Source organism: Echeneis naucrates, chromosome 16, assembly GCF_900963305.1.
Source record: "Echeneis naucrates chromosome 16, fEcheNa1.1, whole genome shotgun sequence".
In the NCBI taxonomy this organism is placed as follows: domain Eukaryota; kingdom Metazoa; phylum Chordata; class Actinopteri; order Carangiformes; family Echeneidae; genus Echeneis; species Echeneis naucrates.
This window is the reverse complement of record NC_042526.1, coordinates 1,800,403-1,817,903: the sequence shown is the minus strand read 5'-3', so window position 1 is coordinate 1,817,903 and position 17,501 is coordinate 1,800,403. Positions and strand designations below refer to the sequence as shown.

General features: G+C 43.4%; 1 protein-coding gene across 5 annotated transcripts in view; it reads left to right on the top strand.

Moving 5' to 3' along the window:
• LOC115056009 (suppressor of tumorigenicity 7 protein homolog) overlaps positions 1 to 17,501 on the top strand; it is a 38,301-nt gene that overhangs the window by 3,008 nt on the left and 17,792 nt on the right. For 4 of the 5 annotated variants that reach the window (XM_029522206.1, XM_029522207.1, XM_029522208.1 and 1 more), the window contains exon 2: positions 8,436 to 8,472. The exons of the other annotated variant lie outside the window; for it this stretch is intronic. In XM_029522206.1, the coding sequence (XP_029378066.1) occupies positions 8,451 to 8,472 (22 nt within the window). In that variant the 5' untranslated portion in view covers positions 8,436 to 8,450. The remainder of the gene's footprint in view (positions 1 to 8,435; positions 8,473 to 17,501) is intronic. 5 annotated transcript variants of the gene reach the window in all.

Here is a 17,501-nt window from a genome sequence, read left to right as displayed (position 1 = left end):
TCCATCTTGCAGATTTTCACAGCAGCGTTTGAATCTCCTCTCAGACATTTGAATATCTTGTTGAATTTACAAATTGAAGGTTGAACAAAGCCGAGTTCAACCCTCTGAGAGCCACATCAAGGCGTTGTCGAAAAGACGCCGGTGTGAAATGTTGTTTTTGGGCTGATTTGAAGTTTGTATCTTTATCTGATCACGAGTGCATGAAAAATCAGCTCAACAGCCTCTAACTCTCTAAATGTCTCCACGTCTCATGTCAGACTGATTTGAATCTTTCTTGATTGTTCACAAGAGCACACACAGAAATACACAGCGTATGCTGAAAACTCAAGGCTTGTTAGAAAGAGCTCGTCTCCAAACGGTCACGGAGCAACAGCACTCTAAAGACAACATGAGATTTGGAAGAGTTTACACTTCTGTGGGCTTCACCGGGTTAAAGAAGCCTGACCCCAGTTATAGTTGTGTACATTGCTAAGCTCAGCAACAACATATTCGTGGCTCAGTTGCAGAAAGAGATTGGTCCTGTGCCCTGGAAAAGGCACAGTAGTGGTTGTCATGTGGCTGCGTTGGCACCAGACTGAAAAGGTCAGAGTGTAAAGGGGATTCACAGACTGTTTTGCAGAAACGCATTAAAAGCTTGAAGCCCTCAGTGACTATTTGAGCAGAGCTGCTGCTGAAGAAATGCAATGTTATTTGCTTCTGTGCAGAGAATATACAGATGCTAATGATTTGATAACTCGAATCTGGGTTCAGACACATTCTGCAGGGCATTTTTCCCAGGCTTCGTACTCCCCAGAGAATTAATTTATGCATCAGAAATAGAAATGAAACCTCTTTGAAGTTGGAAGACTTATTTATTTTTCTGCTGGAAAAAGATTCCAACATTTCTCTGCCTGGGATGGGGCAGTGAAGCGTCTGCATGAGGAGCAAGGTCACTCCACAGATCTGCACGTAAAGGAATGGTTTTAGGAAAAAAAAAAAAAATAACAACAGGTAAATAGGCATCATAGAGGTTTAAGCAGGCAGGCGGTGGTACAGACCTGTACAGAACATCTGAAAACCCACTGGGTGAGCAGAGCGATGTGAGACACTCACCACACATTCACCTCGAAGCCAGATCGCACTAGTCAGGAACCTTTATTTAGAACCTGTGCACCGCTTTGGTAACATGATCTCAGACAGAAATGTTTGCTCTACATTTTAATGAGGCAGACAGCCCTGAAGAAAAGTCCACAAAGTGGTGTTGGTTCATTTCCTCTGAAGTTGCACCTGCAGAGATCTTTCAAAATGGAAAGGCAGGAGTCGCCCTTTTTACAGTTTCACACCTCTCCAAGTACCCACAGTGGCAATTCAAGGCAAACACTAAGAAGCTCTCACACAGCTGGCTCTCTTAATATCTGACCCACCATGTCAGTCAGGACTCTGGCCAAGTGAGGGAAAGGTCACGGCTGCAGCGTAGGAACCCCTGACTTTACAAAATGTCAGAGACTGCTGCCGAGGCCCACGAGGTGAATCCAGGTAACCGCCACCGAGTCCAACATTGACTCAGCTCGCTCAATCCATTGTTGAACAATCAGAAGCTCAGAGACTCGTAGCTGGAAGGGATTTTAAAGTTAGATATATAAACTGTGCACAAGTGGAAGTGAGAGGAAGATATTGTCCCACCGGTGTCATCTGTGTTGCGTCTTTATTGGCATGGAAAGAGGTGTGCCCGTTGTGCTTTGTTTGGATTAAAACCAAATTACTTGCAGAATTGCAGCAACTTGTCAAACCGGGCCGAGACGGCAGCTAATTTTTGTGTGCAGGCGATTTTGGTTTCAGAGACTAAACCTCCTTTGGTCACAGAACTACAGAAACTTTTAGAGCAGCTATGATGCTTATCTTATATAAGATACCGGGAGAGAAAAGGCCGAAGAGCTTGAAGCTGGGCTGCAGCTCATGAAGAGAACTTTTTTTATTTATTTTATTTTATTTTTTTTTGCAGTTTAATAATGAAAGCTTAACCACAACAGAGCACTGACCTCAGGTGTCGACCGTAGCAGCTAAAGAGGAAATGAAGTCTGCGTAATGGTTGGTAACATGCCAGAGAGATTAGTTAATCACACAGGCCTAACGGCCACAGCCAGGGGTTGCTAACACGAAGCAGGTGGTTAATTCTCCCACCCTCTGTTCCTCATCCTGCCTTCCTGCTTTGGATACAGAGACAGTTTGAGTAATGGCATGGCCATTGGCTTCTGTTGAAACGGACCTAAGATATACTCCAGATTTGACTGCCTGCACATATTTGAATCTATGCAAACTAACTGAGAAAACTAAGAAGAATCTGTGTACTCATCAGGTATGGTGTTTTAAAAAGTCACAGGTGACGTTTTTACTTAATGCAGTTTTGTGTTGAGGTTTTTTTTCTGCGTGTGTGTGTGTGTGTGTGTAGGGAAATTGTTGGAAAATGTTTTTTTATTCCCTCAGGCTCTATGCAATTTAAGATGAGCGATCCTGCAGGGTAATATAGCAGTTTAGTATATTGGCTCAGTCCATCATCAGCCTTTAGTTGCTTTAGGTTGTTTAGAGTGGGCCAGAGAGAAATGCACAGCGGGAAAAGGAGTAAGTCACATCATACAGCACAAAAGCAGAACAGGACACATGGACAAGGCAGGCAGTTGAACAGCTGATACTTGCACAAATTAAATGTATGAAAATAATCCCCCCCCCCCCCCCCCATATTGTTATGGATTGTTTTTCCCTAATTGTTAAATGAAAGGTTGCATTACATTACATTCCATTTTTGAGACGGTAACTCTGGCAGATAGTTCCTCAATTGTGAAAGTGTATCTGGTTTAGAGGTTAGGGAAAAAAAAAAAAGGGAAACTCTGGTTGTGCTGGACACTCCCACCTTTGTGTGTGTTTAACGGCATCAACTGAAAAATGAATATTAGATTAGATATTAGATGAATATTCACTCACACTTTGAACGCTTGTTCGAGAGAGGACGAAGCAAGTAAGAACAATAAAATTCAAAGAATGCTGCAACTTCAACCTCTGCCTGCCAAAATCTAATCAGGTTGTTGAATTGAGTGAATGTTGGTGCCAAACCTAAAAAAAAATCTTTCAAGGTGGCCTTAAGATCAGATAAACTGTGTTCTGAGGTCACAGTGGCATTGACCTTTGACCCTTTAGCTACAGTGCTGCTGCAGCACACTGGAAAAACACAACACCACATTTCTTCTATCCGCAGTTTTACCTAATGGAATTGAAATGTAAATATATTTCTCTGTCGCACCAAAGTCCCACGAATAAACAAAATCACTATGTTTGAATTTACACATGAGCAGATTTGGCATTGAAAACAACACGTAGCTGTGTGGTCACTCTCAGGCAGTTGGAGAAAATACTGCTCGGTCTTTTTTTACATTTATAGCACTTAACCACTTTAAATGAGTGAGAATGAACCATAATTTCCATCATTTAGACATAACTGAGCTAATAGGCTGAGTCAGGTTAGTCCTGCTGCTGTAGAAAAAGTAATAGTCCATTCCTCCTGTCTGATACTGAGACTTTTTCTTTTTTTTTCAGCCTCTGAAGTTATTTATTGATGTTGCTGTTGAGTGTTGTGGTCAACCGGTTGACGTTAAAGGACATTTAGTCTGGAGTCTCAGCTGTAATCAATAGGTTTCATCCACTTTGGGGGCTTTGATTTATTCCTTTACCTTCCAAATGTCCTCCTATCAGACCACCAGACTGTGGTTTTGCTGATTCCAGTGGCCCGTCTGCGTGGCAGTGGTCTCGTAAAGGACGAGGCAGAAGAAGCTTAGTACCCAGTTTTGACCAGCTGGTGTCAGCAGTGACAGTCGCATTTGTTCCCCTGACCCAGTTATCTGAATGGTGCTGCTGCGTTTGAATTGTGATCCGGCGGAGGTAATAAGGGCTCTGCCGACCTTCCCTTTGTGGCAGAGTCTCGTTCCTCTAAAAAAAAAAAAAAAAAAGGGGGGGGGGGGGATAGCCTGGTCATCAAAAGGCTGCCGATCCCGGCCGCACACTGATGTGGAGGCCACAGTCCATTTCTTTCCCCTCCCCACAGCAGCTGGCTTTGAGTGCTGGTAAATCCATTATCTTCAGGTCAGGACATGACCACCGGTTATGTGCTAGTTCTGACCCCCCCCCCCCCCCCCCCGACCCGAGTGGTTGGTGGGTGGACTTTGAGGTATAGGCCCTAAAATGTCTGAAGCTACACAGAAGCCTGAAGGAAAAGGTGTCTTTTTCCTGCTTCAGGTTTTTCTTCCTCAGAACATGTTGGCGTTTGTAGCTACATTTTCTCCTGCTCGATCACTGGAACAGAAGTCGAGGATGGGATGGCATGCAGCTTAAGGCCGTCGATCCAAATGCAGGAGATTTAAATGTTGAACATTTTGGACGTTCAGCTCGTCCTACCTCTGGAGTGTCTCGCCCCGGTCCTCCTCCTCCTCCTCCTCCCTCCTCCTCATTTTTCCCTCCCACTGAATGATGGCCACACTCCTCTCACGCTTATTTTCAGTTACCTAGCAACCAGGAGGAGATTTTTTTTTTTTGGATGGGGGGAGTGGTGGTACTTTTTGTAATGGAAGCGGGGGCAGGCTGAGGTGTGCATTGTCAAGGAGTAAACGGCTCATGAATGCAGCGCCACTGAAAGGAATCAGGTGAGCGGCGTTTCAAGTCAAGCATTCATCGAACGACGACGTTGCTCCATTACTCATCGTCGCTCAATTAGCACCTCCAGTTACCTGTGCCTCGCCGCCGTCATGGTGAGGGCTTTGCATCGCAGTTATCAGTGTGGGCCGAAAGAGCAAGGCCTGGTGTGGCCACGCCTCTCTAACTGAGGATTTCCACTACACAAGATATCTCACTGTCAAAGCAACAACCTCAGAGAGATGTGGTTTAAAATTGTAGTGTTTGGTGGTCCAGACCTCTGAGCGCGAGCACGCTCTGCTGCCAGGAGTTAATTTAGTTGACTAAATGAGTTTTAATCAGGTGAAAATGTCGCTGTTTGTTCTGGCTCTGTTTATGAATTGAATTAAGTCATTTGAGCCCATCGAAGTGTGGAGCATTTTTTTTGGCCCATGCATTCACAGGTCGTGCAGCAGCGAAACAAAGAGAGACGGAGCAAATTTTTGAGTATCCAGTTGCAAACCACTTGGAAATGATCAGAGCTCCACTAAAACCACCCCGTCTGAGCTATTGAGCCCCATTCAGAGGATATCAGGGGCAGAAAATGGGAGAACGGAGCACTGTGAATATAAACAGATGAAAGGGGAGAGATAGCATACAGATCCCAGCTAATTTCCTCCTCACTGCTCACCGGGCATTTGAGAGAAAGAGAGAGAGCAAGCGTCCCCTTGTGTAATTAACACAATCCCTGGAGTCAGTCGGGATGGGAGGGAGCACTGCAAAGATCATTCATCTTTACAAGGCTGCTGCAGTCTGAACATCCTGCCAGCTGGGTGACATAACTCCATGTGCTTCAAATTTTGTTTCAGCGAACTGAGGTTTTCACTTCAGAAACAAAACGAGACCGTCTATTTGTTAAGAAGCAGGAGTTGATGTGAAATGCTGAAATCTGTCCATAATTTAAATGCGTTGTGGTCCAAAAGAACTTGTGGGCGCCTCAATAAACACCACTGGACTGATCTTGTTAAACCATCCCGACTATGAGCGGGTTTTACAGTGTGGCGGGGGCACAAAGACGTGGGGAGAAGAGGAGGAGGAGGGTGACTGAGTTTGAGACACAAAAGACCAGAGGCCTCCATTAGTACATGCTCCTCTATTCATCAGCTGAATAGAGGAGCTGAATAATCCACATGCTAGCTAGCTTCGACCCCCCTCCCCTCACCGCCATTCACAGCGGGGCCGGCAGAAGACGTCCGGCCTGCTGACCTTCCATCTATTTGGGTTAGCGGGCTGTTAAACGGACACACCGCCCCCGTGCCCATTCATACACTCAGAGCAGACGACATTTATAGGCTCCGTGCTTCATTAAAGTTTTACAGAAAGCATCCATAATGAGACTTATCACTGGTAGCAGGTTCGCTGCCAGCACATCAGTGCAGCCATGCATCCAGAACGAGGCTGAAAAACCTGAATCATTTAGATTTCCAGCTCTGGAAAAGGACTCTGATGTCCTGGATACTGTTTTTTTTTTGTTTGTTGTTTTTTTTATCCAAGTTTTATGGTTTCCTCTTAAATGGATTTGTAAGTGTTCACATTTGGTGATAGCAAAAGTGTCAATAAGTCTCAAGTGACTGAAAGCAGTCAATTAGCGCCCAGTTGTTGAGTATTATTAATCAAGGAGAACGATATCTGACATTTAGTTGCCTTTTCTTTAGTTTATTTGGTTTGGAGTAAAATAAATCATCACAAATTACGCATTCAATGCTTAAAAAACAGAAAACTTGTTTTTGCACTTTGAGATGGCAAACTTTGTCCAGAGAGAAGAAGTTGGGTTGTTCAATAGGTGGGAGTTTTCATTTAAAAGCGAGCCAATGACTGTTGAGCGTAACCAATCAGCTTAATGAACTGTATTAACTGTTTGGCCGAGAGAACTCCTGTTCTTTAAAGACAGATTCCCAAACGGTGATGGCAGAGAGAAAGGCGAAATTGATTTTTAAAAAAAATGCAGTATCTGTTTCCTTAGAGTTCGTAGGACACCTAAATGGTCGAGGTGTTTGTTTTTTTTTTTTCTTCCTGTTTTTTAAATGAACCTCCCTAAAATGTGTCAGTCACACCTGCTTTGAATTATTTAGGTTATTGGCTAAAAATATGACAGTGATGGAAAATACAGACGGCTGAATTTCAGACCTGATACTCAAACAGGCTGCTGATCAATAGATCCCTGTTCAGTTTACAACATTTCCTGGTTTAATTACAGTTAAACATGATGCTAAAATGTAATTTGGCACCTAATATCTGCTGGGATTTCACCTCTCTGCATCTGGCTCAGTCCATTTCAATAACACAAACAAGTCTTTATGCGTCGCATGTTTCTTGTACACCGCTGTGAATTTTTTTTGTTGTTTTTGTATGATATAAAAAGATTTAGAGGTTTAGTCTTTTTGTAAAACAGTCTTAATTTGTCTTTATTTGCTAAAAATCTAAAAATGTGTCTGGATGTAGTTAAATATTGAATGAAAATGTATAAATAAAAAAGAACTTTGTGATTTAATGTGGGAAGTATTTTATTTATTTATTCCTCATAAATACAGCTTTGTTTTTATTGATGATGTGATTATAAAAATGTGTTGTCTGTCTCCCCGATGGCCAGGTGTAGGGTTTGTGTGTGCGTGTCTGTGTGTTAGCAGCATGTAAACACACAGCAGCCTCCCGTGCTTTGCTTCATATTCTTTTCAATTTGTCGAGCTGACAGACTGTAGCCCCCTGCCCCCCTCACTGCTTCTGTGTGTGTGTGTGTGTGTGTGTGTGTTGAAAACAAATGGTAGACAAACCATTTTGATTGGCCTGCTTCCCACTCTTTTTCTCCAGTGCCCCCTCAGCTCCAGCTGCCTTCCTCCTCCTCCTCCTCTGTATCTCTTTATTTGCCCTCCCTCCTCCATCTTTCTTTTTTCATCCTTCCTTCCTTCCTCTGCTCTTATTTCCCTTCTCTTCCTCTTTTTCCATCTCCCCCTCCCACTCTCTCTCCCTCCATCTACCAGCAGTAAGCAGTCAGTCGTTCCATCCTGACGTCACTGTGTTTGCATAGCTATTGTCTTACAGCGGCTGCAGCGGCAGCGGCTCCTCACCAGATTTTGAGTTTTTCACTCACCCCTCCCTCCCCTCTCTCTCTCTCTCTCTCTCTCTTTCTCTGGGAAAGCCTCTCTCTCCTCCCTCCCTCCCTCCCTCTCTCTCTCACGCTTGCTCTCTCTGTCTCTTTCTGTTTTCATTAGTAAATCCTACAGTGGAATGAGAAGTGAGAGAGTGGCGGAGAGGAGAGGATGAGGAGGAGGAGGATATAGGCTGCAGAAGGAGCGGAGAGATGCGATCTCTAGCCACGACCACATTTCCGTGCCTGGATTTGGCCACGGTCGCTTTTGGCTGGGAGGGATTTCTGCTTTTTTTAATAATTTAATAATTATTTATTTATCCAGGTCACCACAGCAGGGCCTATAGTTTTTCGGGGGGGTTGTTTGTTTGCATTGTTTTTTTTTTTTTTTTTTTTTTTGGCGGCCGGACTAACTGAGTGCGTGTGTTTGTGGAGGAGGCTTTTAAAGACAGATAGCGGCGCTCGGGCATCTGGCCGTCTGGGAGGCAGCAACGGCCGGCTGGCTGCATTGTGTTGCTTTGATGACCCCCGCTGTGTAGCTGCCTGCTCATCAACCTCCCCCCATCCTCTCTCTCTCTCTCTCTCTCCCCCTCTCTCTCTTTTACCCTCCCCTTTCCCCTCTCTTCCCTTTCCTCCTCCTCTCTGTCCATCACAGCTCCCGGGCCCAGCCATGTTCGGCACAGAGTCCTCATGTAAGTACCACCATCCTCCCTCCTCCTCCTCTGTGTTTGTCTGTCCATGTATCTTTTCATGTTAACGTCTGTGCTTGATCTGATCTGAAGGAGAGGGGGGAAAAAGGAAATGACCAGGTTTCCTCTTGTTCCTGCATCCCTCCTCTCCTCTCCTCTTCCTGTTTTGCCTCCATGGTTGCTGGTGGCAGATTGCACAGCGAGAAATCTGGGATCTACCATTTTAGCATAGAGGGTCGGCACTACAAGCTAGCTGATCACACTGAGCTTGCCGCCCTCCTTGCATTCTCTCACTCTCAGCCTTACTGTGTCTGTGTGAGTGTGTGTGTGATCATCTTCTGTGTGTATTTTCCATCTACTTTTGTGTAAAGGCGTGCATGTTTGTGTGTGTGTGTGTGCATGTCAGAAGATGGATGCTTTTGCCAGAGTTGCATGTTTTTCCAGAAGCATCAGCCTCTCACTGCCGTCTCCTTCCTCCGGCTCGGTCAGACCGGCTCGAAGGCGTCCGTGTAGCGTTGCTGCCGTAGCTAAACTAACACGCTATTGATGTGAAGGCTTCTGTGCACGTGTGTGTGAGAATCTTTGGGGTTACTGTGCAGCACCTAATGTCCCTCAGAAGAGTTGTAGTGTTGCTCTATAAGACCCCCCCCCCTCCACCTGCAGCTTCTACCACACCCTCACTAGAAAACCTTTCACTCTGATCAGTATCATGATGCATTACTGACGCTCACCTGCTCGATCCCTCACTGATGTGTGAGCTGATTGATTCTGTCGTGGTCACACGGTCACAACCAAAAGTAAGTTGTGTTTTTGCACAGACCGGGGGGGGGGGGGGGGGGGTAAGCAGCATCCCGTCTGCTCACGGTGACGGAGAGCTGTCATGCAGCATCTTGCCTGTCGAGCCGCTGAGTGTGATCTTTGTTTTTGAGACGTGCAGCTGAGGGGTCGACACCGTTGAGCGTCCTTGGAGGCGCCGCCTGGTGAGGATCACATCTCGTTCATGGAGGTTGCTTGTCCTTGTAGTTTGAGATTCTGTATTCTTGCCAAAAGGTCGTTTGAGGGTCAAGCCTCCTCGTCTCTGTAACTCGGCGTGACAGCTGCTTGTCCTTGGTGCTGTTCAGCTACTTTGGGCTCATTTATCGAGCACTAGATGAAATTTTAGGCTAAATACATTTGGAAAGATCCTGATTTTTGATTGCGTGCATAACGTCTTGATACTGATTGTCTATGCTGACTTTTCTCTATAAATGGAATAAAGATTTTAACTAAATAAAGAAAAGCGCTGAACACGTTTATAATTTTAGCTGAAAAAAAATCTATAAATGATAATCTGATTTACTTTGTCGGGTCTTGAACCAAACAGACATGTTCCCTCGCATCTGGAAATTATAATCTGCAGCACCACAACACTTAATTTATGGTCTGTGGTGACCCATTGCCTTTTATCAAAAAATAAATAAGTAAAATTGCAGCTCCTGAGCCTTCGCTGTGGCCACGTTGTGATTTTGATTATATAATTGTTCAGCTTTATGGATGGAAAAGAAAAAAAATGAGGATGAGCTATTGAGTGTTCACCCTCTGCACTTATTGATTTAGTGATTGATGGGATTCTTTTTCTAAAACACTTTAAATGGAAGGACGTAGTCAATTATTTCTACATTTCACCTGTAGGTTAGAAAATAATTTGCATGTCTGACATGGGTTGCAGCATCGTCACAGGAACAATAATAGTTTTCAGGAGAGCACTCATATAGGCTTTTGTAATTGTGTATTAAAGAAATAAGAGCATTTGATTGGCAGCTATGACTTAATACATCTACTGTAGGAAAAGGCAAACTCACCTGCTGAATCTGTATATAACGCTCAATTTATCCCACAGTCGTTATGTTTAAATTGGCAGCTGTGTTTTTTCATTCATTTTGCCTTGAATTCATTCATCGCTCTCTGAGATCAGCCTGTGCTCCAGACACAGAGTGGGGCAACGACATAATGCCCCTTCAACCGTGTAGGTTTAGGTAATAAACTCACCGGCATTTGTTGAAACACTCAGAGGTAAGTGGGGCCCCTTTTACAGGCGACTTCATTGGGATTGCTTTGCTAGGAAACCGCTCGGGTCCATGTTTATTTCTGCGCAGCAAACACTAGAACAGGAAATGAACTTTAGAAAGTTGATAGTAAAGATAATATATTGTGAGAGCTGCAAACTTGTGTTTGTTTGGTTTGTTTTTTTTAAACACTGTGGTGATCAATTTTCGGATGTTTGCGGTTGGTGAAGACGGTCACCTTGACTGTGACAGAGCCTTTTTGTTAGTCTCATTTGGTCTTTACAGCAGACTGTGCTGCAGCCACACTGATATTTAAATATGTTTTTAGTTTTAAAAGAATCCCCTGTGTTGTTTTTATGTCTAAAGCTGAGACTTTGGAAACACAGCTGGCTCCATTAAGTCTGAAAACTCTGGCGTGTCGTTTTTAGTCTGGACAATCACAACAACCAAAGATCAATGAAACATAGATCACGAATTACAAGTGTTTCTGACCTTGTTGTCCTTGCTAGCAGCAGTTGTGCGGTTAATTTCTGCATTTTAACTAGTAGCATTTTCTGTATCTTACCTGCAGAGTGGAAGAGGAGACAGGATCACATTTTCAGGAGCGGCTGGAGATTATACCAGCTAAAGCTAAAATTCTTGTCTGGAAGTGGGTGTGTCATGAGCGACACTCTTGATCTTGCGTCCAAAGGGTGCTGAACTTGTGGCATTTCCCAAGTATATCTAGATGTGGACATTCATAAACCTGGTAGGCTCCCACGTTGATGTCTGTAGTTCCCAACCCTTGACCCTTTGCTCAGCTTCGTTCACTCAATTATCATCTTTAACACATTTGCCCTTTCACAGTGTCTCAAAATGATTTATAACCACATTCATTTACAGACATTAATGTAATTACTATGAACAGTTTGTTGCCAAACTAACTGGAAAAGAGAAAGCCGGTCAGCGCTGGGTTTGACATCATGGGTCAGCGTTCAGGTTTGCTGAGAAATGCTCTGGCCCCAAGCAGGGAGGACTCGGTTTAATGGCAGATGGTGGACGGAGCTAAAAGGCCAAGAAAAATCACATCCAACAAAATTTGTCCTCTTGCGTATCACAAATGCAGAGCTCATGTGTTTACTCTGATTATAATCAGCTGTGAAAGATGCTTTGTGTTGTGTTGTGTTGTGTTTGCTCAATAACTCTGCCCATTATCCTCAATGGCTTCCCTCCTGTGCGGTGGAACAAAAGGGAATTTACTTTAAAGCAGAGGATGAAACACGAAGAGAGGTTTGGTTTCAAAGCGTTCCCAGAACCTTTCATGAACGTAAACACACCTTACTGACTTCGGTACGAGCACAAACATCATCATCCTCACTCATGCTGTCATCTGTTACTCAGTTTAGTCCGTCAGTCCAGCACAGGTTTTTTGGTAAAAGGCCACTTCTTTACTTCTGTTATGAGGAAGAATTGAGGTCAGTACTTGGAGTTTTCTCTGTAGTACAAGATTTTATACCTGCCTGGGGGAGGGGTATTGATTTTTGTTTTCATTTTAACCTTATCCTAAGTACATAACAAATAGTGACATAGAGAAAAAGAGGGAGGGGGAGGGAATAACCCATTACAAAGAAAAAATATAAAGAGGGATCAAACCAGAATATTGTAGTTAAACAAACGTTGGTCTGTTCAATCTTCCTTCGGTGCTGCAGCCTCGGGCTTATTGATTTCCTGACGTCAGGTGGTCTTGCAGGAATAGATATCTTATTATAATTGATGCGGTGTGACTGAAGGGCACACGCAGTGACACGGCGCCCCTTTTTGTTGTGCTGCCAACCGTTTAATAAGTTGCGCTGGTCCAACTGCGTTGCGTGACTCCGCCGAAATCTCAGCTCATCCTGAAATTTGCAGAGAAGAAGGTTTGTGGCATCTGCCCACTCAGCTGTCGCTCAAAGCAGGATGCCCTCAATTATGCTGAACTTTAAAGCTTAATAAAATTTTAATGGTTGAGGTATATAAAATCCCCCAATTCAGTTTTTGGCGCCTGAGTGTTAGCTTCGTGTTTCAGTCTCGGGGAGTGCTGGATATTTTTAGAGACAGTGGTTTGAACCCCAGTTAGACACACATCTGGTTTTTCTGTGGTGTTGGCAAATAATGACCTGAATTCATACAGTCAGCCTCATACACATTCATGTATTTATATGTTTGGACTGCTTTAAACATATTTTGTGGGTACATTTATGTATCTTTTTGGGAGATGTGAGGTTAACTCTGACTAACCTTTAGCTCTACAGTAAATGGTTCTCCTCTGTCGACTGTCTCTCCTCTGGCTTTGTACACATAATGAATAATAAATGTTTAAATTTTCAAAGGCCATAATAATCCATAATCATGCTGCCTCGACATGTATATCATTAATTCTGATGTACGGTGCGGTCAGAAGGTTTTTGCTTTTTGCCGCCTCTTCTCTGACGGTGATCGCAGCCATCTAAGTGGTCTCCAGCCGGCCCACCTATATTGGTTCCTCACCTTCCGCCGTGTTGTCTGGGATGTGTTTAGGCTCGTTATCCTGCTGGATGACGAACCTTCAGCCCAGTCTGAGGTCCCGAGCACTCTGAGATGGTTTTGCGGAGCGGTCCCATGTGTCTGTCAGACACGATTTACAGAAATGATGCCAAACTGATCTGTCTGAGTTTAATCAGCCCAGGGAGTTTTACTTCCTAACATCTTTGGACTCTAAGTGGTTTCCATCTGGCCATTCTGCCATGAGTCTCAGACCGGTGGAGTACTGCACTGATGGTCGTCCTGCTCCACATGGGATCTCTGGAATTCGGCCAGGGGGACCATAAGGTTCTTGGCCACCTCTCTTACTGAGACGCTGAGACCCTTCTCTCCTTATTGGCTCAGTTTGGCTGAGAGAGCAGCTCCAGGAAGGATTCTTGTTGCTTTAAAGTACTTCCATTTAAGAATGACAGTAGCCACTGAGTTCTTGGGAACTCAATTATGCCTCCAATCAGTCCTGTCTCTGAGCTCTGCAGGCAGCTACCTTCTCCTCATGGCTTGGTTTTTCTTTTTTTTTGTACTTAGTAGTGTCAGAGACCTTACAGCTTAAAATCCGCTCTAACCAACTGAATGAACTAGATTTGAGATGTAGACATCTTTGAGAGTCTTTGCTTTGTTAATGGGGGTTATCGGGTGTATATTTTGAGGAGGAAAAACAAAAGGACATTTTCTGTTATGCTTCATTCAGCTCCTGATGTGAGCAGGATTTTATCAGCTACATCATTACATGTGCAAATTCTATCACTTCCCTATCATCTGATGTGAGCACATTGACAGTACGGAGCTGAAATAATCAGTGACAGCCACAGATTCACATGTGATACCGTGCGATTTCAAAAATCAACTGAGGGTAAGTCTTCTAGGGTGTCCCCGGCTGAAAATAGATGGATGCTGGTGCTCTAATCTGCTCCACATGTACCGCCTGAAACTCAATGCTGCACTAACTGTATAGAAGTCTATTTATGAATAAGATTAATGTTAGATTGGCAACAGCAGAGCTTCTGATAAGGACAAGCTCAGAGAAATGCAATTGGCAAATGGAGGCATGTTTGTGATTGTAGGAGGATTGCTGTGGGCCATATCTTCGTCATATCGCTCCCAACATTATATAAATGCTCTTTCATCATTATGCTGTCTTTAGTTTGTTTTTTGTTTAAAGTGGGATATTAGCCTGTCAAGATCACATCATCTTTAAACGCAGTAATATGTGTCCTCCAGGTTGTGTGTCGTCTGTTTGTTTGACCCCACAACAGAAAACAAAAAAAAACACCCATTTAATGAAAGCCAAACAGCTCTCCGATAGCAGCCAGCTGTCTCTGTTGCTGTGGTAATCCTCGTAAGAACGGCAAACCGGCAGAATGATCGGGTTTCTGTGGTAACTGCTGACTTCTGCTATTTTTGTCTCTGGAGCTCTCGTGGTGGTTGGAGGTTGAACAAACCGCAAACAAGCCTGTTTTTAACATGTATATATTCTCACTCTGGTCTTTCATCCTGCATCCCACGAAAGAGGCCGGATTGTCGAGAATCGTCACCTCTGACCCACGAAGCACCTCAATATGAAGCTTGAAATTTAAGAGACAGAACTGAGCTGCGTGTAGGGCAGCTGGGATTAGAGTCTCCATTCCGACCGGAGACAAACGCTTCTACGCTCTGTTACAGGAAGTAATTGCTCATTCTCGATTTTTGTTTTCAAAGATGTGATTAAATGTGCTACTCCAGGTATGATTGAAGCGAAGCCAAATTTCCATTTTGGCTTTACTGAGTAATAATTGTACGATTTGTCCAAAAGATGACAGATTTTTTTGGAGGCATTGAATCCCTTTATTGTTTTCTGAGACAGGAAGAAAAGGGAAGTCCTCATGTTTTGGGAATTGGGTCGCCCACCGTTCAGTGAAATAGATGCAGAAAGGCCCTGAAACCATCAGTGCTCATTACAACTTTGGCTTTTTACAGCAGCTGGTTTATCTCACGTGTGTAATCCATCGCTGTCCCATCTCCATCAGCATCCTAAGGTTCAGAAGGTTTACAGCAGATCAATGACTCAAAAAGATTGTTCCAGTTTATATTTCATTAGGTTCAGTTGGGCTTTTATATTTTAAACAATATAAAATACACTGAAAATGATTTTATAGTGGAGGGAGATGCAAAAAGTGCTAGTAAATCGAACGTATAATGAAAAGCAATTATAGCAAAATAAAAGCAGAAAATATGTGAATGCCACAATCAATAGTAATAATATCTGAAAATATGAACAAAACAAATAAAACTTTAATACACTGTGATATTTTGGGGAAATAGAGCAGCAATGAAATGGTCTTTTGCACATCTCTTTTTTTTTAATGCTTTAAAGAGGAACAGTTCTTTGACTAATGGAAAAAACAACTGCAATTGGATCCTCATGAATCTTATTGGAAATCAGTGAAAATATTTAAAAGATCAGAACGTTGATGTGTTGAAAGACACATTAAAACATTTGTGAATTTCATCAATAAACACACTTTTTGGAAAATGTTTAAAGATAAGAATTTGTAGTTTGAGAAGAAGAAGATGAGATCGGTGATAGGACACAGAGAGTCTTTGATTGAATTTTAACATGTTTCTGTGAGGACTTCCAAAAAATAACAAAATCAAGGAACGCAGCAAAACAGCACTTCAATATTTAATCCCGTCCTTATCGCTCCATCCACAGATGTGTGAGGCGTGTACAGTCTTTTATGAATACAGTGTGTACAGAGAAGAACGTTTGCGTGGAAGCAGGCATCTGAACTTTTCATTCATCGTCTCCATCAGGAAGTTGTGTTAAAGTCTTTTAAACAATGGCTTGCTAACAAGTCATTAGTGTTAATAACTTTAAAACGTTGAGCAAACTGCAGTCCAGCTAGCATCTCTGGGGAAAAAACAAAACAAAAAAAATTCATTTTTATTTATTTATTTTTTCATTTGGATGACAACCTCCTGCCTTCGGTCCTGCACTCAGACCACCTTGGGACTTTTTATTTTTCCCCCAGTCTCCATCATCTTTAGTCACATTACTGGCATTTAACATCCCCATATATGGCCCGGTTGCGAAACAAACAGGACCAGCTCTCAGGCCATTTGCCGCCCCCCTCCATAACCTCAGCGGCGCGAGGGCCGTGCCAACAGCTACAGAGCCGAGACTCTTGAGTTTTAATGATTGCAGGCTTGGCCGGGACTGAGGGAAGTGAGGTCATCCTGCTGCTGTTCAATCCAGCCTGAGCTCACGTTCACCTCGCTCCGTGTGCGCACAGTTTCAATTTCTGTGATAGGTTTGAAAATGATGACTGCAGACACACAGTGGGATAATAAAGCAAGAAAAAGAGCCAGATAAAATACACAAACCCAAAGGACCTCCTGCTGTTGAGTAAAGGTGAAATAAGGTATGGAGATAAAACTGATCTCTGGTTAACCTAGCTGTCAAGTTTGTTTTGATTTAAAGCTCTTCCCTGAAATATAAAACTTCAGACCAAACTCTTATTTATTCAACATCTCTCCGTCTTCCCATATGCTTTTAATCTCATTCCTTTGATTGTGCTCCTTAAATGTGAAGTTTTCTTCGTCCTCAGTCCTCAGCTAACAGTGGTAGCTTCCAGACATGAAACGATATCAGCCAAAGTAATTCCAATTCATATCACTGCGATAATGATTAAAATAATAAAACTCTTTTCAGTTGCTGTTAAGTAAGAAACTATTCAGATTTTTAACTCATGTTGGCGTTGTGGACATCAAACAGCCGACCATCTTGATCACGATGATGGAAAACCACAATTTATTTATTTATTTATTTATTTTTTCAGAATGCAACGAGTTGTGCATCCCTTCATTTCCAGTAGATTCCCAACAGGCGCTGGATCCAAAAACACCTTCACAAAAGAAGAAAGAGGTAGTGAGACTGTGTTGAAATCTATGGGAAAATGCATACATTTTCCTGATGAGTTTCAGCCTCAGGCTCTATTATGAGGTCCAGAAAAGTCGGGGAGGATTTGTGGGGGTGTGGTTTGTGTTTGTGTGTCCACCTTCTCTTCCTAATACCAGCATGCTGTTGATACTTGGCTAAAACACAAATGGCTTGTTTGGTTTTGTGTCATTTCTGAGGTGACGGACAGAAATCTGAGCGGAGGTCTTTATCAGCCTCCTCCTCCTCCCCCCCCGCTCTGTGCCCTGACCATTGGTTAGGAAGAGCAGCGCGTCACGGGGGCCGTTGGCTTGCGTGATAATTCTCCTCTGTGGATCTTCAAGGAAACGCGGCCATAATTGAATCAGTTCGGTGGGATCTCGCAGAGGAAATCATCGCATTTGTCATCATGTTGAAACGCTTACGTCAAACCGCGGTTAACCTTGTCAGCCATTTAATTTTGCGGTGCTCTTGTCCATCTTCCTCCTCCTCCTCCTCTACTACCTCCAAGAAAAGAAACAGAGCGACAGACGTTC